This window comes from Cornus florida, unplaced genomic scaffold, assembly GCF_030987335.1.
Source record: "Cornus florida cultivar Cherokee Brave unplaced genomic scaffold, ASM3098733v1 CherokeeBrave_3.0.0_Hap2_Chr11, whole genome shotgun sequence".
Lineage (NCBI taxonomy): Eukaryota > Viridiplantae > Streptophyta > Magnoliopsida > Cornales > Cornaceae > Cornus > Cornus florida.
This window is the reverse complement of record NW_026775581.1, coordinates 107,723,381-107,747,792: the sequence shown is the minus strand read 5'-3', so window position 1 is coordinate 107,747,792 and position 24,412 is coordinate 107,723,381. Positions and strand designations below refer to the sequence as shown.

Below are 24,412 nucleotides of genomic sequence, written 5' to 3'. Positions count from 1 at the left end.
TAAAAAATTACCCGCAAATGTGTTTTATAGTAAGGGGGGGGGGGGCACAACAGTTTTATCCAAGGGTATTTTCGTCATTAATTCAAGTTTGCATGTTACGTGCTTGTTTAACGACCGGAGAGTGGGCTTCAGGGGGCCATTTGCTTGTTTTTTAAAACTTGTTCCAAAAATTACTTTAGGGGAGTATTTTACAATATTTTTATAATTTAGGGGAGTTTTTCAAACTTTTGCCAAAAATAATTTTGTCTCTAGAAAAAGGAAAACAAAAATAAAGAAAAGGAAAGGGAAGGAAATGGGGGAAAGGAAATGGTTTCTATTCCGGTTTGAGCATGATTGCATGAGGATCCAAACACATTTCCAAGGAGTAAAAATAACAAACTGATAAAACATGATAAGGTAACAGTCACACACTGTTGAGTTCTGGCGGGTAAGGAGGTGGATGCCGCCATCTCAACACCACGCACACGAACAACGGAGGAGAAAACCTTATCTCTCTCTTCAGTCTAGAGAGAGGAAGACCGAATTCATCAACAATGTCAATTACAGCAACATCAACTACTACAACGGTGTGTTTAGTATACACTGCTCGTATCGGGGTCAATCGCAATCTTCCTCCTCCTCCTCGTCGGCTCCATATGTTTCGAATACACTGCTCTGATTCACAGCCTGGACGTGGCTTTGGGCGAGATAAGAACAACAAGAAGGTTTGCTCTTTTTTTCCTTTCCTTACCTAAACATTCCTATATTTGAGTGTTGATCTTAGTATACTTGTAACCTAATGAATCACCCCACATTCTACTTCTTATTATGTGCTTTTTCTCTGCCCAATTTTGGGTTTCAATTATTATAGCATTTGAACTGCTATTCAGTTACTTTGTGTGCTCAATTATGCATATATCTTTTTAATTAACTGAGTGCAATAACCATTTACTGTGATAAATATATAGGTCATTATTATCATTTATTGTTTTAACAGTTTACGATGATGAATATATAGGCCATTTTTCGTGTTGCACATTTGTAGTCTTTTATTTTTCTCCTCTCATCACTGTCAAAGAAGACGTACCTTTTTTTTTTTTTTGGAGCAAACCTCTATCTTCTTCATCATTCTCCCTTATTTATATCTAGTCCACTGACAATGAAACCCAAAAGCTTGCCTGAGGTTATGCCAAAGATAGACTTTGCTGGGTTGAGCTTCTTCTAAGATTTCCGGAGTCGGTTGAATAGCTTTATGAGATTGATGAGGGGATCTTCTTCGTAGACTGATTTTAGCGATCACATAGTCTACATAGACCTCTATTTCTCTGTGCGTCATATGACAAAAGAGAGTGGTCATTTCCCTTTGATAAGTAGCCCTTAGGTTCTTTAATCCGAATGGCAAAACCTTGTAGCAAAATGTCCCCCATGGGATGATTCAGGCCGTCTTTTCACGATCCTCTTCCGCTAGCTTGATTTGATTGTAACCAGAAAATCCATCCATAAAGGAGAACACACTGCTTGGCAGTGTTGTCTACTAAGATGTCAATGTGTGGGAGTGAAAAATCATCCTTTGGACTTTCCTGTCTTTCTAGGGAACTGGAACGATGTTGGCTAACGAGTTTGGATAACTGGAGACCATTAGAAATCCGGCCTCAAACTGCTTTCTGACTTTTGCCTTGACTTTGAGACTCCATTCGGGCTTGAGTCGATGGAGTTTCTGTTTCACCTTGCAATAATTTGTGAGCTAGGAGAACATTGCAATAAAAGCTTAGTGATTATCAATGAAAAGACCAATTTTACCCTATGTATTGTTTTGCTTAAAGCTATTCTATTCTTTAGGATTTATAGTATGTTGACTATTTTGGATGCTAAGGCATTTTGGAACCTTGAAATGTCGGTTATAAAATGTGGCTTTTGAAAGAAAGATATTTTGCCTTTTATTATAAAGTCTGTACTATTGTTTGTGAGAAGTGCGGATTAAGGGATTCCCGACTGTCGTTTATAAACTAACTGGGGTCTTCTGACCCACTAAAATATGGTAGTGACTGGCTTTCATTCTGATATTGTTGAGATGAAATGGACAAAGCATCCCTGTTTAACAATGTTAGCATTTTGTTTAAGTGTGACCTCCTCTCTCTCTTTCTTTCTCTCTATGCGCAGCTTTCTTTCTGTCCTCCTAATTTTTTCTGCCACAACTTGGACAATGAAATGTATTTTTGGACTTCTCTGATATGTCTTTATGTCAAATGATTCTTCAAAGTTTGAAATTCATTGAATAATGCAAGTACTAAATGTACAAAGCTTTGTATTCCTATTACAATTTAAATAGTATTTAAATTGATTATGGCATGTCTCTATATAAAATATTCGGGGCATTCATAGCTTGACATTTGAATACTCAGGCAACCAGAGACACAAAGTCAAGTGGGGAGAAGGACGTGGTGTTACAACAAAGGTATCCAACACAGAACTTAATGAATTTCTTTAAGATTAGCTTCTAGTATGTTAGATTGTTGGCATGAGAACCTTACTAACGTGTTATATTTACGTTTGCTTTTTGGTTCTCTTCTAGATTACTCTAAGTTAAATTGTGACATACAAATTTTTGCTCATTCTTTCTTTCTATGTCCTCACTATTTGTTCCTTTAATTCAGATTTCAATTAGCCTGTGAACTTTACCTTCTTGCCAAGAGTTCTAATCTTGCTTTAGTTTAATATTTTAGTTTGTACATATTTCCTTGCCAAAAGATTTTATTGATGGTTTGACATGCTTAAAGCAACATTTTTTTTTTCAATTAAAAACAAGCTATACTACCATGATGTAAAAATAATGGATGGCACTAAAAAAGGAGTATAAATTATGACACTTTGATAATATTTATCAAATTAAGAAGACGGACACTGTTTTAATATATATATATATATATATATATATATATATATATATATATATATAATTGTTTTGAAAGTTCTCCAAAGCTCCAAGAAATTAAAAAGTATATATGATCAAAAAAGTTAGCGATCGTCCATAAGTTGATTGTTGTGTTAATTTGCTATGGAATTACTGACTTCAATATGTTAGAAATAAATTTAGTGTTGATTTTTTTATGGTTCAAGAAGTTTCAGAGTTCTCAAATAGTTATGAGAAGTTTCAATAAGTGTTGTTGGAAACTACCTTATATTAATTGCATGAAGTGACTGCCCTCATCTTTAAACTTGTTTTTCTTACACTTGGCAGCCTGAACTTTTATGAATGCACCAAGCAGTGTCTCCGATGTGCACCATTTAGCGTTGATTTTTATATGGTTTAAGAAGTTTCAGAGTTCTCAATGAGTTATGAAAAGTGTTGATGGAAAATACGTTATATTAATTGCATGAAGTGACTGCCCGCATCTTTGAACTTGCCTTTTTTTATTTTTTATTTTATTTTATTTTATTTATTCTTGGCAGCCTGCACTTTTATGTATGCAACAAGCAGTGTCTCTGATGTGCACCAATTTGGAATCAGGTTCTCATGTGATAGGAATGCATTTGAAATTCACATAAAGTTGTTCATTACTAGGATATATGGAAAAAAAAAAAAAAATTCAATCTTAATAGAAGGTAGGAGGGATTCCTTTCCTTTTTGATACAAAATTTTGCGAATTTGTTTTTGTGAGATAAGAATGGCAATACACAATCAATCATTAGGTGTTATTAAAAAATTTTGTTTATTTATTTATTTATTTTTTTTCATAAAATAGAAGAAGGGATTTGATGTGTATTAATGTGTAATTTAACTCAACAAAGCTGTTTTCTCAACTAATTAGGCTAGTTGCATGAATCTTGTTTCGCCATTCTCCTCTATCTAATGCTATAAACTCAATCATCGCATGCTATTGTATAGATTTCTTCGCTATTTCAACCCATGTTACTTTGGTCTTTCACTACATTATAGTTAATGTGGAACTAGAAAGTAGAAAATGGAAATGATAAAAAAACAAAAAAAAGTGACTTCAAGGATTTATAGGAATTTGTGGCCTCTTGAGAGTCTTTACAAAAGGTTCAATCTAATAAATATATGTTATTCTCTCTTTTCCACGGAGAACGAAAGAAAAAAGGAAAAGGAAAAAGAATTACCTGTTGCAACCCTAAGCTTTTGTTTGTGATGGCTAATTAGGCTTTTTTATATTGTGTGTTGTTTTTAATTAAGTTCATTTGTCTTCTTTTTCTTATTTTTTCTTAATTTGATATTTTCAGTGTGAAAAATATCTGCATTGCACTGCACTAGGCTTCCATAGTCTTTATAGTTTATTTGATCACAGCTCTCACTTGTTGCAGGAAATCAACAACTGAACAATCTGGCAGTATACCTCGTAGTAAGTGGATCGACTTTATCGTTTTCATGGAACATAGGTTTTCCTTTCTCCGCTTGAGTATACTTATAAATTCTCTATATATCTATAATAGATTACATCCCTCATTCTGTTGAAAAAGGCTCCCAAACATTGGCCAAACATGGCGTACTTTTTGTCTTAAACATTTTCAGCCAAATGGTTTAGTTTGTGTATTGATATTCTTGATTGTGATACAATTGTGGGCGGAAGGAGCTTTCTATGGTGGAAAGTGTAACAAAGTAAGAAAGTAAGAATTTCATGATTCCATTTCAACTATCGATCAAAGCTTGTGTTATCATAGTGAACCCAAGATCAGAATTTCATGATTCCATTTCAACTATCGATCAAAGCTTGTGTTATCATAGTGAACCCAAGATCAGAATGTCATGGAAACAGCATAAAAATGTCTTTTCAATTGCTGTATCCTCTATTTTTGAAATTGGTTGTCTTCTATGTTGTGTTGGGTTGGGGGTGGAAAGTTTCTGTACATCCCAGACTTTGTGGTTATCGAGTTTTTTTGAAGTCTGGGATTTTGAGCTGTTTGTTTAGGTAATAGTTTTAGGTGCCTCACAGTTTCACCTTCAAATTAATACAAGGTTGGCATATATTTGCTCCAATTATTGATCACTGGGCATTAGCTTGATGCCGGTTGATAACATACTTGGTCAAAGAATTGGGCTATTTTTTGCTCCAACTATTGATGGAGATCACATACTACTTCTCGTACTGCCTCTTTGCTGACACTTCTATGCTTCAATTTGATATTTGGAATATTTAACATTTATCCTTTGTTGCATCTATCCTGATAGGCCCCACAACCTATAGTCCCATGGCCATTTACGGCACCCTGTGCTATTTTACCCATTTCTCATTGTTCTTCATCTATATTGACTGGACTTGCTTTTTATGTTCCTCTACTATATTCTCTTGCATTTTTGCTAAATTGGCTTTTTCCTTGAAGAGGCACCCGGGCTGAATCCTCGTACTGAAGAAAAATCAAGGAATATTGCCTTCGATGTTGAGTTTGAGAAACGGCTGGAAGCAGTTAAAAGGTATGATGCTCATATTTTCCCATAGACCACATGTTTATCAGAGGCATTTAATTTTTGTCCATAAATTGGATTTTCTAATATTTGGTACTGTTCAGAGGAGCATTATAACATCCGAGTTGTCTTATTTTTTCTAAAAGATTGTTGCATTTCACTAGAAGAGTGTGTATATTAATGCTCTCTCTCTCACATGTGTGCGCACACACAATGCCAACAAATGCATGCATGTATGTATAAATATACATGAAAGAATAACTAGGAAAAAATATATATATATCTATATATCCCTTATAAAAGTGAATTCTATTTATAATATTTATGTACATTTTAAAAAGTTATTTATAATACAAAACAAGTGACTTTTCGTTTAAATTAAACCAGTTGTCTACTTAAATACTTACGCCTCTTTAAATTCTTGAAAATGTACCTATTTAACTACTAACACCTCTTTAAATTCTTGAAAAGGTACCTATTTCACGTCTAACACCTCTTTGGAAAGAAAAAAAAAAAGAGTCCAGTAGTTACTACTATTTTTGTTAATGACCTACTAGATTTTTTTAAGTGTCTAATTTTTGTTTTGTTGATATTCAATTAAATTGTAAGAATTTTTTAAGGTCTCTCCTGACTTAATCAATTTTTTTAGTTGTTGAATCTTTTGAGACATTATTATTATATACTATCATTAGTTCATTACGTGACTTTTCTTCTCCTTTTTAGTAGTGGCATCTAAATGAAACTTTTCTTCTCTTTTTTCAAGAATTGCGTCCATTATGAAACACCCATTCAATTAAACATTATTTTTATAAAAAAAAAAAAAAAAAATTTATGAAGAGTTGTGTCAGAGAGATGTTTGCAAGTTGAAACCGATTAAAATTATATAATTCCACCTTATAAATTCACATCTTTTAACTAAGACACCTTTTTTTTACTAAGACACCTTTTCATTTCATGCATCTATAAATACCGGGGTCATTCAACAGACGTTCCTAAAGCTCCTTGGTTTTTAACGTTGCTTCTCTCCTTCTACTTTACTCTTCCAACAAACGTTGCTTCTCTCCTTCTACTTACTCTCCCAACAGAAAATATTTCAGTACCTAGGGCTTACCCACGCACGGCATCACAAAGAGCGTCTTAGACTTCTATGTTCCTTTTGCCCCTTCCCATCTATATTAAATATTTCTTTTTCAATGCTTCGGTAACGAATGACCAGACAAGATCGAACACAATTCATTGTCAATGGAGATCAATTTCAGAGGAGTATTCTGTCAAGTGAAATAGAGTTTCAATTCCGTCAAGTAGCTCCGTTCATTTTCCTACACAAAAAGCAGGACGAAGAGTTCATAATTTCACAATGTTTGTTGTACAACTGGTAACCTCTGACAAGTGCCGACCAAATGTAAGAATGTAATTGTTCATATTGATTTTCTAAATTGCACTTTTTTTTTTTTCAATTTCCTTTATTTGTGTTTGATTTGGCTTGTTTTGACCTCTTCAGTATTTCAAATAGGATCTCTGTTGGTTGTACAAGGAGGCTACCAAATGTTAGAATTTAATTTTTATCTCTCTTTGATCTGAAAATAAGACTATTGGATGATCTTATGTATATAGTACCTAAGCACCTTTTGGTGGAAGGCATTGGAAGAGGAGGCAACTCAAATTATCAAAATACCAAACACCTTATTGATCCTTTTATCTTGGTGATGTAAATCCAGTTAGTAGGAAACTTTATAAACATTAATTTTACCAATTATTACTAATTATATATTTAATTTTTTTTTTTTTACTATTTATTTTCATTTTTAAAAGCTTCTCATAAATCTACAACCCCGTTAAGACGAATTTATGGTGTGTATATGTGATAGACTTTTCTTTTTCTTTTTACTTTTTGAAAATTATAGACTTTACATTTTACTATACTTATATCCTAAATTCACGTTATAATACTAAAACTAATATTTAATTAATTTTGTACTTTTATTTCCGATTCTAGACCAACAAATGGTTTCTTTTGGAGGCTCAAAGTCATTCCACTCTATCCTAATTCCGACAAAGTCTTTTTAACTGTGATGAGAGAAATTTTTTATAAACGTGTGATGCTTTATTTTTTTATATACAAGTTTTAACTGACACTATGTCCACTTCAATTAGAAAAAAGTCATAGTTAGGAAACTCGAATGGTTGTATTTCTTTTCATTTTTTTCGTAAATCATATTCTAATTGTTAATTATTTGCTTAAAAGTTTCAATTTAGATTTTTTATATATATATAAAATAACTGTATGTTGATTTTACTACTAACTGATTCATTTTTTTTGGCAGAATAAGCCAAAAACACTGAGATTGACTCCTGATAAATTCGTTACATGGAATTAAAATAATATGAGATATCATTAAATTTTAAATTAAAGATATTTTTCAATTATGATGATATAGTATACTAATTCTGCCAATGTTATGTGACATAGGTTCATTCTCCACCCTGTTTTTAGTAATGCACAAAATTATTGGAAAGATGTGAGGATGCTAATGACCCAAAGTGATAGAGAGGGATGATAAGTAAGACTTAAATTATTATACTTCCTGTTGTTGCTGCTGTTGTAAGTGTCATGCATAAAGTTTATCACCTCACATAATCTAGAAGAAATTCGTATTTTTCAGTATACATATCCATTTTTTTTTAAGTGCTAGACCAAAAGTTGTAATTACGTGCAATTGCATGTGCTTTTTATCTTAGTATATATATACATGAAAGAATCAAATAACTCAGATGCCCCTATATTTCTCTCTTATTTGTTGTCATCCCTAATATTGTGAGTGATTTTTTTGATGATGTGCAGTAGCAGTATCAAATTGCAAAAATTATTTAAACAGAAAAGAGTAAATGGAAAAATGTTAAAACTAAGGAATCTGATTTGATTATTGCGGATATGAATGTCTGGGATGCTCAAAGTTATTGAAATTATGTTGGATCACCGACTGTTCCTTTCCTATTTCTCACCATAAATCCTTTTGAACAGCAGAATTTGGTAGATATGTTTTGGTTTAGATAGGAATAGTAAGTCAAGAACACTTGCATTGATGCGATTCTGAAACTCTTAGAAGTGCTATGACTTCTAATTTACTGCTATCATTCAGGTTTTGGACACGTTACTTGGAAAAAAAGTCAAATTGTACTGATCTCCATATTAATTTTAATTAGTTACATTCAGAAATTTGTTACTCCATCTTGTCAATCATTATTTGTATTTTTTTTAACCCAATAGCTCATAATGCTGTATTATTGGATGAATTTTTTGCAATTACGCACTAAGCTCGAAATCAGTTTAATGATAATTAGCACTTCTAAACATCATTCAGGTCGGCGCTTGAGCAGAAGAAAGCAGACGAAGTTAAAGAATATGGAGCAATTGACTATGATGCGCCGATGGAGTCCAAGGGTAGCACAATCGGACTTGGTACTAAGGTAATGGTTCTGTGGTGAATTTGATGCAAATCTATGTCTTGGCTGCAAGTATGGAGCATTCTTCATATGTGCAGGGATCACTAATTGGGACTTTGACCTGGACTAGATTGGAGTAGGAGTTGCTGTCGTGGTTTTCGGGTTGGTTTTTGCTCTTGGAGACTTTCTTCCCTCTGGAAGGTATGATACAATAAAGTGAAAGTTTTCACCAGATAGATCTCCATACAAAAATTATCTTCAAAGCAAATAAGGGTTTAAATGTCTTTCCTTAGACCAAAAGCACTAGTTTTGTTTTGCCACGCTCCTTGGTGCATGAAAGGTGTTGTGATGGCTTACTCCTACCTAAATAGGTTCTCAAGTCGACATCTTTCTTGTCTTCCCAATGGAATATGGAAGGGAACTTTTTCCTTAAATTAACCTTCTCTTAATTAATTGGAGCTCTAGTTGAAGGAGTACACTTTAATTCAACCTTCCTTTCAATGACTAGTCTGTCAAACTTGTGAGTATATAGATTGCATCCCTTTAAATACCCAGTGTACCTATCAGATTTCCAGATAGTTTGCAGCACGGGAAGGTAATCTATTATATATCCTATCCACTCTTGCAATAAGTGATTGATTAATTAATGAGATTTTTTTCTGCTGATATGTTCCTTGCCTCACTATTTTAAAAACGTCATTTCTTCATAAACTTTTCCTATAATTTATTGCTCAGTATATTTCATAGCAGTATATTCACATGGGTTCTAGTCTCTAGCAGTAAATTTTGTCAATGATCATGGCTTGATGAGATTTTATAAGTACATATGTTATTCTAACTCTGTTTAAGGCCTTTAAAAAGTAGTTAGTATCTAATAGCTGATATTTCCGTATTCCACAAGAATATCCCATCATTGTAAGTAATGATATATGAGTTACAAGGAGCGTATTTCAAGAGGCATGGTAAAGTTTGACATCCATCTGATTAATTTAGAATGCTGCTTTCATTGAGGCACTGTGAGGTTGAGTTGAATTAGCATGACTCTGCAAGTTCACTTTAGTAGTTCTGAAAACTGTGTATTAGTCTCTTGCTTTTCTTAATTTCAGATATCTCTTTGCTAACTTGCTTAAATCTATATTTTCATGAATTCCACAATAAACTGAATGTCTGGAACTCCATTAATAATACAAAATTTTTGCTTTAAAGAAAACTCGTAATGCTATGGGCCTGAAAATGTTGGATCCTTGTCGTCTATCCCTTTTGTTTTTGATCTTTTACCGGTTCAAACAGTTCATTATTTGCATTTTCTAAAACATAATTTGGTCATGATATGAAGTTCTGTTTTGCAGTGTTAGTCCCACTGAGGATGCCCCGGTGGTCAATAATAAACCTTCAGGAGAAGAGAAAGCAAAACTTCAGGTAAAGTTGTTAAAATAGGCAAAAAATGTTTTTCAAATTTAAGTTTTGGAAGTTTACTATAATTCCACAAAATATAATTTTTCTTCCATCGTATTGTTTGAATTTGGCAGACCAGACTGCAACAGTATGAAGCAATGCTTAAAATCTCCCCCGAAGATCCAACTGCTCTTGAAGTGAGTCATAATTGTTACGGAATGACTCTTCTATTGTTACTGCTTTCTGCTTCTTAGGCTATAATCTTTTGACGTAATTTTTACAATTCATGTACTTAATTTATCCTTGTGCTGACCCCAGCAAATTCTTCCACTTGTCTGATGTAACGGGGAGAGAGGGTTTACTTTGAACCCTTCTGATTTTATGGAGGAAAGGGGGTTCACTTTGAACCCTTTTTATTTTATAACTGCTTTGCACGCAGCTTATGTTTCTGACTTGCTCCAATGAAAAGACTCTCTCTCTCTAGGGCGGAGTGGGTATATTTTCTTTGGAATGCTCTGCATATTCTCAATACACTCTATAATTTTATGGTTCAAATGTTACACTAATCAATCAGCTTTAAGACCACTTACTAGAGTATTGGTGACTATCTATATAGAAGGATGGTACAGGTCACTAAGACCCCAATTTTGTGGGTTCTGCTACAAGAGTCTGGCTTTGCGATTGAAATTATTCAAATCAATAAACTCTTTTTCCAACCATTTGGAGTGAGTTCCATAGATTATGTTTTGCCCTTCCGTTAAGCATTAAATTAAAGCACATGCTAGTATAGCTTTCTTTACTAACTCTGCAAACCTAATCTTGAGAATAAACCTTACCCAAAAAAAAATTGTCGAAGTAAAACAAAATTAAATTTAAACTTGTTGTTCCCAATTTGTTTTCAATGTGTTGAGAAAAATCGATAGTAGTATAAAGTGATCATTGTTTCTACTATTAGTGGAATGCTACCTGCATTGGATTTTAACAATGACCCATTTCTTATGTTAAATTATATGTTTTGTCCCTTTAGATATGATATGCCAACTGTTTCTTATAAATTTGGGTGTGTATGCTCGTGTCAACCATTTCAAATTTATTCAAGTGGTTTTGCAGGGAGCGGCAGTAACCTTAACTGAATTAGGAGAGTATTCTAAGGCTGCCTCTCTTCTTGAGGATTTGACCAAGGTTTGTTCTTGTTTGATTTGGCATTAAATTTAGTTAAGAAGGTCAAGCCATTTGGAATTTTTTGTGCTGATTACTCTAATTGTGAAAATTTTATTGTCTTCTATAGAAGAGACCCGACCTTGATGCTTTGCGTTTGCTTGGAGAAGTTAAGTATCAACTTAAAGATTATGAAGGGAGTGCTGCTGCATATAGGAATTCTGCAATGGTTGGTCTGCCCTATATGTGGGATACTTTGAGCTTTTTCCTGATTTCTGTGTTAAAAGGTTGCCAAAACATTACACATGTAGACACCAGGTTGGGCACTTAGAATCAGGTCCATCTTTTCTTGCTTATGAATGTGCTGAGGTTACCTTCCGGAAATATATATATATATATATATATATATATTGTGCTGAGGAACATAAGTATGAATTTTCACTCCATACTTCAACCACATACGCATAATTTCTTACTGTAAAAATTTGTCCAAATACAACTCTAAAATAGCTCTTGTTTTAGATAAATTCCATGTGACTTGGATAACTGTTGCATGGTTTTAATGCATCTTCAGATCCTTGTAAACTATAATAACAGTTTCATGTAAATTTTGTTATGGTTACCTAACCAATTTTTTTTTTTTTTGTTATGATTTTGTTTTATTTTAATTGTAGTATGCTCAAAGAATATGTGAAACTCAGCTCTATTCAACAAAGCTTTGTCCTAACTTTATTGAGAGTAATAACCATTATAGAGATCTGCAATACTCATTTTAAAGAAATTTTCAGAGTAAAAATTTGGCATTACAGTAATATTTTCGCATATTATGTGCATTTTGATTATTTATTTGGTAGTCTAGTTTCTTTAACCCTTACAATAAGTACACTTGGCTCTCTGTGACTCTTCTTTTTATTACCTGGCAGGTGTCTAAAAATATTGATTTTGAAGTTCTGCGTGGTCTTACAAATGCATTGCTTGCTGCTAAGAAACCAGATGAGGTGGGTCATTATCCAATGGGATATAGTTACTCTATACTGCTCTGTTATTGTAAATATTGTATAATACATCTTACTACCTGTTGAAGCTATGTACCTTTAAATTGAACTGTTATAACTTATATCTGTATGTATGTTTGAATTTCCAAGTAAGATGGTTATAGTTGAAAATTGGAGTTGCATGAACATACAGATGCTGGACAAACACTGGGTAGTGACCTAGTGGCTTTTAATATATATATATATATAGACACACACACACACATATATAAAGTGGCAATATTTGCTGAGAGATTGCTCCTTTTTCACCATTGAATTAACTAAATGATGAAGAGACGAGTGTAACTTTAAAGTCAAAAGGTGCACCCTAAGAATCTCGCTTTTCTCTCATCTCTGGCTGTGATTTATGGGTTTCTATTTGGGTTTGAACTGTAGAGAATGTGAATTTGTTCTTTGAGCTTGTTTTTCTTTTTTCGTTGACACCAGTATCCTGATCAGGACTTGAACCCTGCAGCTCCCTTTCTGGGTGGCTGGAAATACCTTTCAAGGTAACAGCTGGTGGTGTTCTAGACCTAGGCCTTGATTAAATTTTGGATTCCAGTTACAATTCAAATTGCTACAATAAGGGGATGTTTCTTTGATTTTATGGTTTAATTTAATGATTTCTATTCAATCTATTTCTTTGTCAAGAGTGGTGGAAGTAGACACATATGGTCAAGGTTATTTTTGCAATCGTGATGTTTAGTTCTGTAACTGTAAATAATTGAATCAATATTCATTTTCCATACATTTGCACTAATACTCCAAGAAGATTAAATTTTAAATTATTTTTATGGGTAATTGTTAGAGGATTAAAATATTTGAGTTACACCCTCTCTAATAGCTTAAGCTTTTGGAGTAGATGGTTGTTAACATGGTATTAGAGCAGATTAGGTCAAGAGTTCAAACCTCATTGTTTAACATGGTATCAGAGCAGGTAAGGTCATGAGTTCAAACCTCATTGTCACCCTGATAATTAAAATTGAAACACGTCTTGGACCAAAAGAAGATCACGTGTGAGGGGGAGAGTTAGAGAATTAAAATATTAAAGTTACACCCTTTCTAACATTTTAAGCTTTTGGAGTAGATGGTTGTTAACAGTGGTAAATTGTTTAGCTACCCTTTCCGTCTAATTGATGATTGACACGTATTGTTTTTGCCAATATCATGTCAAATTTTGCATTTGATACTCATGTTGTAAATATATGTAGCCTGAAACATTAGCAGACAAGGAGCAAATTACATTTTTTTCCTTTTAATGCTTATGCAATAAGCAGGCGGTTCAGTTCCTTCTGGCCTCTCGTGAACGTCTGAATATAGAAAAATCAGATGATCTTAATAGCAAGGCTGACAGCAGTACAGTGGAAGCGGCACTTCAGAAGGTGGACCCCATTCAAGTGAGTTGTGATCTCCCAGCAATGGGTTGCAAATCTAAGCATCACTGGAATTGCACTGTTGTCAGGAGTTAATTTTGTTTGCCAATTATTTATATATAGCTTGTAAGATTGTGCTGCACTTCCATCAAGAAGTTAATTGAATGATTTCCCCAAACCTTCAAAACTTATCATCTTTGCTGCACAATACAAGGGATACTTTGTTGAGATTAATAATATCTATTGAACTGGAATGACCTTTCCCCCCTTATTTTGGTTTAATATTATGGAAATTAAGCAAACATACATTCTTCATTCACCTCATACGTGGCCTTTATATTTTGATAATATGACATGTATAATCGACCTGTATATGCACTCCCATACTGGTTTTTATTTTAGTTGATAATATATGTCAAGGTGGCTTAAGTTCATTCTTCTCCCCATGTCCTTGTTTTCAGTAAACTTAGGACAACATTATGTAATTTTGGTGTAGAAATGATAAAGAATGTTTAATCACAGATTCTTATGTGCTTCAGTCTTTTTCTTTTTCTTGTTTTTTTATTTGTCAATGTTAATGGGGTTACTATTCTATGTTTCTACATATTTACTACAAATATGTTTCAAATATCATTTTTCTCAAGTAAATGCTAAAGAAGGACAAATGATGGAAAGAGAAAATTGCATCCTGGAAGTCCCCTATCATCCATGAGTGAAAATTATATTATTCCCAAGCCTTTGATATCCCCGCTTCTGGGTTCTGGTCATAAAGGGAGGGATCAACCTTGGGGGTACTTAGTATGGCGTTTCTTCTTTTGTCTTTTTCTTTATGTTTTTTGTTTTTTTTCATTTATATTCCTGCAAGAAAAGAAACTACAAGAACCATAGTGAAGATAGGCTTTTCAGGGAAGCCAAAGAAAGTACCATCTGGTTTGAAAAGATTCAATTTTGCACATCTGGGGACAATGTTGACTCTTGAGCCATTATCAACTATAAAACCCTAGAGATGCCTTGAAAGAAACCTAAAAGCTTCCCTATTTCCGTTGTATTTATTAAAATTACATTTCTCATGTTCAATGTCAATAAAACTATACTTTCAGGAACTTCAATCATGATTTTAAGTTGCAATTAATGCTAATTCTATTTATTTTAAGAAATTAGTTTGAGCAGCTCTAAAATTTGACATGGCGTATTCAATTTCGATTTTTGGTAGGTCACTATGATGTGTAATTGTGTGTGTGTGTGTGTGTTTTTAGATTTTATTTTTCCTTCTTTCTTGGGCCATATGATTTACAGTTAAAATAATTATTTCAGGTTGAATTGCTTCTTGGAAAAGCCTACTCAGATTGGGGCCATGTCAGTGATGCTGTTTCTGTTTATGATCGACTCATTTCTAGCCATCCCAATGACTTTCGGGGTTACTTAGCCAAGGTGCCTTTTTTGCCCCAGAATCCTGAATGGTTTACATTAGTTTTTTTCTTCAACTTTCTAGAAGTTTCTGGATCTTGTTGGATGGATACCTGACTATTAGAAAACGAAGAGCCTTACCTTGACTAAGAACTTACTTGAAGTCTAAGCTATGTCGTGTTTTTTATTGATGAAGAAGTTTTCATCTGCAGACAATGCAAAATAATCCTTATTTCAATCTCTAAGCTTGAATATTTTTATTAGACTATTTAGATGATCCACTTTTACCACAATGAGGGGGGCTATTTTCAGTGTAGTGGTAAAAGCTCAGGCTGTCAAGCATGGTCCTAAAAGCAGTCACGTTGTACAAATATTACCAGTGTTTTGCACAGTATCCAGTCTACCCATCACAACACCCCCGATTGACCAGGATTGCATGGCTAATGACCCTTTTGACCTTTACTGCAATCATGAAAACTGAATTTCAGCAATAATTTCAAGGGAAGTTGACAAAGAATGAATTACTGAAGAAAAGGAAGTTGGCAAATAATTTTCCATGATAATCCTTCAGTATTTGTGTCCCATTGTGTTTGCATGCATTTAGCATTGTCAAACAAAGTTGTGAAAAAGGAATATAATGGAAGATGAACAGTTGTAATGAAGAAAAGCGCGGTATAAATCAACAAACATTACTTTCGATCGACAAAATGAATATATATATTTTTTTTGATAAGTAAGAATTTATTAAAAACGCTCAAAAGGGGAGCGGAACCTAAAGAAACAAAAGGGCCAAAGGGCGCCTTAGACCTTCAGAGAGGCCAAAAAAACAATAATCTCCTCCGTAGATCTATAATCTCTCCCTGAAACCCAACAAAAAAGAGTAGAAATAACAGAAAACTTAAGCATAGAAACAGGCTTCTTTTTTCCATCAAAATATCTCATATTTCTCTCGAGCCAAATACACCACCAAATACAAAGCAGCGTAGTCCTCCAAGCATCACGAATGGAAGCCCCCACAGAGACGTCTCTCCAAGCCTCAATCAACCCTCAAGAGGAACAAGGCATAGCCCAATGGACCCCAAATAAACCAAGCATCAAATCCCAACAATCTCTGGCCATGATGCAATGTAAAAGGAGGTGATCAACTGACTCCTCATTGCACAAGCACATATAACAATGATTGACCACCACCTAATTCCTCTTCCTCAAATTATCCTGGGTTAAAATCTTACCCAGGACAGAGGTCCAAGCAAAAAAGGCGACCTTGCGGGGAGTCTTGGAACGCCAAATAGACTTCCAGGGGAAGGGGTCTCCGTGACTAAACGAAAGGCATCTGAAAAAGGACCTAACCTCAAAACTGCCTTGCGAGTTAGGAACCCAGAACCAACGATCCGACTCCCCAAAAGAGATCACCTGGCTATACAGAAGCTCCAGAAAGCGAGAAACATCCTTGATCTCCCAATCCTGAAAATGCCTCCTGAACTGAACATCCCAAGTTAGTCTCCCGTTATTAAGATGATAACAGTCAACAACCATGGCCTGTCTGTGAGAAGCAATCCTATAGAGCCATAGGAAAGCGAGAGCAAGAGGGAGTTCCCCACACCAGAGATCCTTCCAAAAACTGATCCTCCTTCCATCTTTAATTCGGAAACGAACATGCTTGCAGAAATCATCCCAACCCCTCTGAATGAAATTCCAAACTCCCACCCCCCTTGGGCCACGCATCGCAAGAGAGCACCACCCACCGCTACTTTCTCTAAATTTGCTCGCAATAACTCTCCTCCATAGCCAATGCCTCTCAATCCCAAACCGCCAGAGCCATTTACCAAGGAGAGCCTTATTAAAAGGCAACAACCTCCTTAACTCTAAGCCTCCAAACCGAATTGGACGGCACACTTGATCCCACCGAACCAAGTGAAACTTGAACTCTTCCCCCCCCAAAGAAAGTTGCATTGCAATCTTTCAATTCTCTCAGCCACTGAAGAAGGAATCTGAAACAGAGAGATGAAGTAAGTAGGAAGGCTAGAAAGGGTGCTCTTAATCAGGGTAACCCGACCCCCCTTGGACAGGTACTGCTTTTTCCAACCCGCCAACCTCCTCTCGAATCTATCCACAACCAGATCCCAGCTCCCCACACATCTCGAAGGGGCTCCCAAAGGCAATCCTAAGTAAGAAATGAGAAAAGAGCCAGTACAACATCCAAGGATCTGAGCAAACAACTCAATCTCAGGAACATCCCCAACAGGCACAAGAAGACTCTTGCCAACGTTAACCTTAAGGCCAGAAACAACTTGAAACCAAATCAAAACGCATCTCAAATACCTCAACTGGGACGCGTCCGCATCACAAAACACAATAGTGTCATCCACAAACATCAAATGGGAAACCTCCAATTGACTAGCAACATCCCTGCCCACTCGAAAACCTCTCAAAAAACCCAGCTCCACAGCCCTCTTCAGCAATCTGCTAAGAGCCTCCATCACAAAAAGGAACAAGAAAGGGGAAAGCGGATCCCCTCGTCTCAAGCCCCTCGAGCTAGAGAAAAAACCCGTCGGAGCTCCATTCACAAGGACAGAGAACCAAGCGCTAGAAATGCAAAAAAGAATCCATCTCCTCCACCGCCCACCAAAACCCATCCTCTCCAACAGCTAGAGAAGGAAACACCAGCTCACATGGTCGTACGCCTTTTCAGTATCCAGCTTGCAAGGAACACCCGGAACTGGACATATCTTCACCTCACAACAGATGCTTTTGTATCAATTTCTGACTTGGACTACTTTATATGTATAATGAAGTCTAATATAAAATGTGATTGTTGTGGAGAGAGAGATTGTTATTACCTTCCTACGACTCTTAACAAGACATGAGCTTTTCAGCATGGTAACGGCAGTAAGCATCGAAGATTTTTTCTTCAACTACAAGGTTGCTAAACTTCAGTGCTTGTGCATCAATAATTCTTTTGGCTATTTTTTATTCTGAATATTTTGTTGAAGATCAGCTACCATTTAGAAGTACCAAAAAAAAAAAAATCTGAAAATAGAAGTACCAAAAGAAATAAAATTTTGTTATTGTATACCATGCAAAAGCAATTTAACAGTACCTAACACTGAAGGTGGCTGGTTAAGCTGGTATGCAGAGAAGATATTTATATAATTGTCTGTTATTTTTTTGATACTTGTACCTCTCAAATGTGTTTTTCCACTTTTCTCCATTCATTTGTAAAATGACTTCCTTTCATTGTCCTGCTTACCATTACCTCTGGGAAAAAATTGAATTAAGTTGCAGGCCAATTTTTAACGCTTGTGCAGGGAATTATTTTGAAAGAAAATGGTAAAGTTGGAGACGCAGAGAGGATGTTTATTCAAGTAAGTACGAATATTTTCACGTTTGCACGCATGTAGAAAGTCGGACACACACACACCCATACAGAGTCGTACACATGGGTATGCACACGCTCAAGTACAGGCAGACATCCACACAATTACTTGTCAGTGGTGGGGGCATAGGAGACAAGGTTTTTTCCGATCAGTAATGCTGATATAAGGTGGCATGAACATAAAGCATAATTTTGCTTCTTTACTTCACATAGAATATCTCCACTATGAATTATAAACATTACTTTTTTTATTTGCACATTGATATGGTTGGCTGGGTCACCTAAACCTTTAACCCCTACTAGGATGGGTTGCAAGTCGTTGCTTTGGTATGGATTCCAAAATGCAAGTTTGGTTCGGTTGAGATCAACCTGCTGTCATTCCTAAGATGCTATTACTTTGATTGATCTGCTCATTTTCAAAACTTTGCAGCTGTTGGGTTTCCGTAAAATATTTGAGATATTTCTGTTCAAATAAATATGCATGAAACTATGACGTAGTTATATGACATAATGGTTGTGCGCAGGCACGGTTCTTTGCACCTGAAAAAGCCAAGGCACTTGTGGACCGTTATTCAAGACAATAACAACTGTTTGTACTGCTGACAAGTTTGACACTGAAACCCTGATCTTTTGTTAAGAAATTGCCCTTCACTTTATAGAGTAGATTATTGTTCATGGCTCCCCTGTTTACAGAGTTGGAATTAGAATATATAATTGTAATTTTGGTTGATTTTTTTTTGGTTAGATTTGGAATTGAAAATGAATTATAATTTAATCTTTATATTTGTAAAAGATATTCAAGTAAATAAAATTATAATATTATTATTTCCTAATAAAGAGATGAAAGTACATGAGAATATATTTTGTCAACCAATTGTTGGTTTTCCTTGTGTGCTTTGATTTCTTCCAAAGTGAAATAATACTAATAAGATGAGTAATTTGGGACAGAACTTAGTGATCTGTTTTAGAGTAACGAGTCGCTACAGGGACAATTGAATCTTAGTTATTTGTGAAGGAAAAAAAAAAAAGGATAAAAAGGTCAACTACTTACAGCTCAAATGAGTCTTACTTGGTGAGCTTACTGATCTCCACAATGGTACATGGGGACAAAACATGGATAAATTTAAAGGGGACGATGCTATCAAATAACTGCCGATCGGATTTGGCGCCAACAGAAAGACCGTCAAACTCACATGTGTCTCAACATTATCTATATTGCATATGGTATCTATAACATACTTATATTATATGCATGAACTGGAATATTTGTCTCACTGAGACATTTATATTGCATGAATTCGAATATGTCTCTCTAAGTATAGTTATTTGTCTAAACGTCTTCTTTATCAAAAATGCAATTCATCTTGTAAAAGAGTTTTCGTGTAATTTCAAATATATATATATATATATTGAGATGATATAAACCCAGACGTAAATATAGTGAAGATATCAAGGGAGTTATAGTTTAGCAAGTAACGAGTGTGAAGATACATAGAATCTCCCAAAAAGTGATACGCGTGCCATGATATGTAGATGGATAGATAAATAGATATATGTATATATAGAGATATATAGCATCTTGTGACCGTTAGTAGTGCCGCCAAATATAGAACACCACCCGCCAAAATTAGAGGAAAGTTGTGAGACAGCTAGCCGGTGGTGAAACGCCCAACATAGAATGGGGGGTGTCAACGGATTGTTCATTGCTGTCTCCAACGTAGGAAACGATTCTCATTCAAATTCTCTGGGCCTTCAAATACATCATCACAAACCCTATATTTTTCAGATTTTATTCTTCTTTTTATTCTCTCTCCCTCTGTGGCAGAGAAAAAGAGTCTTTTTTTTTTTTATTATTATCCAAAAGGCCTTTTCTCTGCAGCTAACAAGAAAATACAGAACAACCCTTTCTTCTCTGTTATTTATATGAGTTATTATTTCCCATTCTTATTCAACATATTTAGTTCAAATTTTCAAAAATTTCGACGAAAGAATAAATTTTCAAATGACCACTTGTATATATTGTATATTAATTCCCATTTTATCAATGGCGCCTAAATACATGATAACTATATATTTATAAAATTTATTTCTGTATATTTTATAAAACAATTTACATAAAAGAGCTCTCATTGATCAGCATGAGTTTAAGCAGCAGGATGAGGGTAGAGTGGCACAAGGGCATTTTCCGGCCATGCAGGGAAACCTTGCACTACATACCTAAAGCATTGACCGGAAAGGCCGGTTCTCGGGACCCCAATGAGAAGCTGTTGATGGTTGGAGAACTGTCCGATGGTCATCAAGAGAAATGGAGGCAAGTTCCGAAAGGGTCACTGGCGGTTTACGTAGGGCCGGAGCTGAGGAGATTCGTGATCCCGGCAACCTACCTGTCCATGCCGGATTTCCAGGAATTGATGGAGAAAGTAGCTGAGGAATTTGGATATGAGCAAGAAGGTGGGCTGAGGATTCCTTGTGAAGAAGAAGACTTTGAGGAAATATTGCAAAGGTGTTTGATAAGGGACCAAATGATATCCAAGTCAAGAAGGTACCAATTGATGTCCAAGTCCAGAAAGAAGGGATTGGAAGATTGATTGAGCTTTATGGATCATCATATTCATTCTCAAGGTATACATTATCTTGTTGAATGAGAAAATCATTCTCAAAGTAGTAGTATTATTATTATTTTTCTTTTTTCTTTTCTTTTTTAATTGTAAATGCTAGTTGGTTTGATGATCTGATCACAAACTAAACATAAGAGGCTTGCAGTAGAGGAGGCAAGTAAATTTTTTTTTTGAACTTTGGATTCAGTCGAGATTGTATGAAGGAAATAAGAAATTTTGTGGATGCATGGGAAGTGATTTATCCTTTCTTATTTTGTAATTTTGGATTTAATATTAAATGTTATATAATACTATGGATAATACTTTTACAAGGTCAACATACTCATATTGCATCAGTATCGAATAGAATACCGACATTTCTTGGATATTTACGAATACGTGTCTAATATTTCTCAAATGTATTACTGATTTAAAAATATATTTTTTAATGAATAAATTGCAATAACACCTCATATTTGGATTAAAAACAACCATTTACAACTTTGACAAAACACTCCCCAAAATTTTTGGTGGACAAGAAAACCTCCAAAATTTTCAAATTGAACAATTACACCCAATCATCTTTAAAACAATACGAAAGGTTGAAGTTGTCCCTTAATAAAATATTATATTTTGGACCAAAATATCAACTCAAGTAAATAACCAAAATACCCTCAATTCAATATGCCTTTTAATCTCCTCCATTACCTCCGTATCTCTCTCCACCCGCCACCGCCACCACCAAGTGACAAAACTAAAATTAAAAATTTTAATATATATAATCAATTTGTATATTATATACATATATTCATAAACATATATATATATATATATAGAAAGATAATTGGGGAAGAGCAGGGCGATGGGTGGTTACCAATAGTCCCATAAGACTGCTGGCATTTCAAAAGATTAATCAAGTTTGTTACCAACTGGTGATATAATGAGCCAGTTCGTGACAAAAGTTTCTCTCTTTTTTTTCTTTGTATATTTATTTTTTGTAAATATCATAAAATTAAATGTTAATAGATCAACATTATACGTATTGTCTCATAAAAACTAGTATTAAAAAATTAAAACTAAAAAATAATAAAATAATAAAAGAACAAGAAAGTGACGCCGAGCTTTCATTAGTTTTAATCTTTTTATTATGGATAGTACTTGGGTCCAGTTCATCCTCCCAGCTCATGTGGTTTAATACAATTTGAACATATGTTTAAAATTTTAATTTTTTTAAAAATAGCCATTACCCATACTTATTCAATTAAACCCTATATATATATATATACAATTTTTTTTTGTCTTTCCAAAACAATCACTATTGTTACCATACCCAACCTCCATATGAAATTGAAAAATTACTAAATTCATGTACCTAATAAAATACACCTATTCATATATGTGAGAAAATCTCATATTCATATAAATTATTATATTACTGGAACGAATATGATATTAAAATATTATATGAAAATTTGATGTTAACTTGTATGAATAGAGTTTTTCTAGTAAGTCTATGTTTTGTCAATGTTAGATCTATGTTTTCCATCTTTGGTAATTAATCTTTTTTCCCTCTCTCCCAGGGGTGGCTCGAGCCTTACGCGACCGCCTAAAGCCTCAACCCCTCAAAATATTATAGTTCTCTTATATAATTAAGTTATATTGTAATTGTTTCTTAACATTGTTAAACACTAATTCTAAAGAGCTTTTTAATTAAACTTTAACCAAGTTTATCTCTTAAAATAACTCATTTTTTCTCTCTCCTCTACAAACATTTTTTTACACGAGCACACACTCTCTCTCTCTCTCTCTCTATATATATATATATATATATATATATATATATATATATATATTTTGGTAAGTTGCACCACAGTAAATATTAAAGATGTTAACCATTGGATGGGAAAGTGAATAAACTTTCCATATTCTCTTTTTCTAGTTTTTATTTTTTATTTTTTTTCTTATTCCTCCCGTTCATTCTCTTCTCTCTCAACAAACTCAAAAGTTACGAGTCATCTCCCTCCTCAGTTCTCTCTCATTACAACTTTACAATTTTCTTTCTTCTCGAATCAATATTCACTAGTCTCAATTTGAATGCATTTTTCTTGTATTGAAGAATTTACAGTAGCATTGAATTGGGGCTTTCTAAATCAGGTTATATTGTTCTTTTTCTTTAATTAAATTTTAGTTTTATTAACTTTTGTTATTTTAAATTTGCATATATCTATATTTTTCATATATTTGTTTGTGACTTAAAAGGGAGCTAATTATAAATTTTTTACAATGAATAATCAAAACCTAGCAAAAAGTTGATAAAATCATATCTATGATCAACTGTGTCTCAAGAAAGCTTAAATGAATTGGTTATATTGTCTATTGAAAAATATATTTTAACTACACTTGAATATAAGAATTTAATTAGTAATTTTGTATCTCAAAAAGCAAGAAGGATGATTTTTAATTATTATTATTTAATACTGAATATATTATATATTATGATATGAAAAGACCACTTTTTATTTTTTTGCCTAAGGCCCTAGTTACATCAAGCCGCCCCTTACTCTTTCTCTCATGGGTGGAAAATATGAAAAGAACGATTAGAATTTTGTGAATATCGCAAATTATGATTGGTACAGTTTTATGTCACTTATGAGTCTTGGTTGGTTTGTAACTTTGTATGCAGATGGAGGTTGGATATGGAAATTTGCATGGAGAGAGAGAAGAGAGACCCTAAGGCTTCGTTTGGATACACAAGAAAGAAAAGAAAAGAAAGGATTATGAGAGAAAAGAAAAGAAAAGAAAGTGTAGCTATAATTTAATTTATATTCATGTTTGGATAGATAGGAGAGAATTAAAAGAAAGGAATTGACAATATTGTTGTTTGGATAACACAAAAGAGAGAAAAGAAGGGAAAGGATAATAATGAAATTACCATCTTACCCTTTTTGGTAAGGTTAGTAGGGCAAAATCATTTCAGCCTCCCTAATCGCCTTCTTCTCTCTATTCTCATTCTCACAGATCTTCTCTCTCTCCAACTACAAACTACAAAATCTACTGGAATCAAAAGATCAAAACCCATATCGGCATATCATTTTAGATTGTTCCAAAAATCAAAACCCATATTTTTCAAGCTTGCCCCCCTCTCTCTGCAACTGCTAAATTGTATGTATGGGTTTTATTTTAATTTTTTTTTCTAAAATCAACTAATCAAGGTCTGTAATTCTTGTTTT

General features: G+C 34.1%; 2 protein-coding genes across 3 annotated transcripts; both read left to right on the top strand.

The window, feature by feature from the left end:
• Positions 1–327: 327 nt before the first annotated feature.
• LOC132281406 (uncharacterized) lies at positions 328–19,628 on the top strand. Of its 2 annotated transcripts, none has more exons than XM_059783113.1 (15): positions 328–704; positions 2,382–2,434; positions 4,300–4,337; positions 5,314–5,407; positions 8,761–8,866; positions 8,973–9,043; positions 10,192–10,261; positions 10,372–10,434; positions 11,348–11,419; positions 11,526–11,624; positions 12,319–12,393; positions 13,707–13,826; positions 15,117–15,233; positions 18,518–18,574; positions 19,110–19,628. In XM_059783113.1, the coding sequence occupies exons 1-15, from the start codon at positions 534–536 to the stop codon at positions 19,167–19,169; spliced, it is 1,266 nt and encodes a 421-aa protein (XP_059639096.1). In that variant the 5' UTR covers positions 328–533; the 3' UTR covers positions 19,170–19,628. The 2 variants fall into 2 exon arrangements, with proteins under 2 accessions (XP_059639096.1, XP_059639097.1); XM_059783114.1 differs by having other exon boundaries at positions 329–704; positions 5,317–5,407.
• A 121-nt stretch (positions 19,629–19,749) lies between these two features.
• On the top strand, positions 19,750–21,447 carry LOC132281407 (auxin-responsive protein SAUR71-like). The gene has a single exon (XM_059783115.1). It carries the CDS (start codon positions 20,724–20,726, stop codon positions 21,171–21,173), a length of 450 nt encoding a protein of 149 aa, XP_059639098.1. The 5' UTR covers positions 19,750–20,723; the 3' UTR covers positions 21,174–21,447.
• Positions 21,448–24,412: the final 2,965 nt, after the last annotated feature.

Bases quoted from the DNA above. Each gene is read 5' to 3' on its own strand.
- LOC132281406 (XM_059783113.1), top strand. From the start codon at position 534: ATGTCAATTACAGCAACATCAACTACTACAACGGTGTGTTTAGTATAC. The intron at 9,044-10,191 runs GTATGATACAAT...TCTGTTTTGCAG, and splicing joins GACTTTCTTCCCTCTGGAAG to TGTTAGTCCCACTGAGGATG. The intron at 10,262-10,371 runs GTAAAGTTGTTA...TGAATTTGGCAG, and splicing joins AAGAGAAAGCAAAACTTCAG to ACCAGACTGCAACAGTATGA.
- LOC132281407 (XM_059783115.1), top strand. From the start codon at position 20,724: ATGAGTTTAAGCAGCAGGATGAGGGTAGAGTGGCACAAGGGCATTTTC.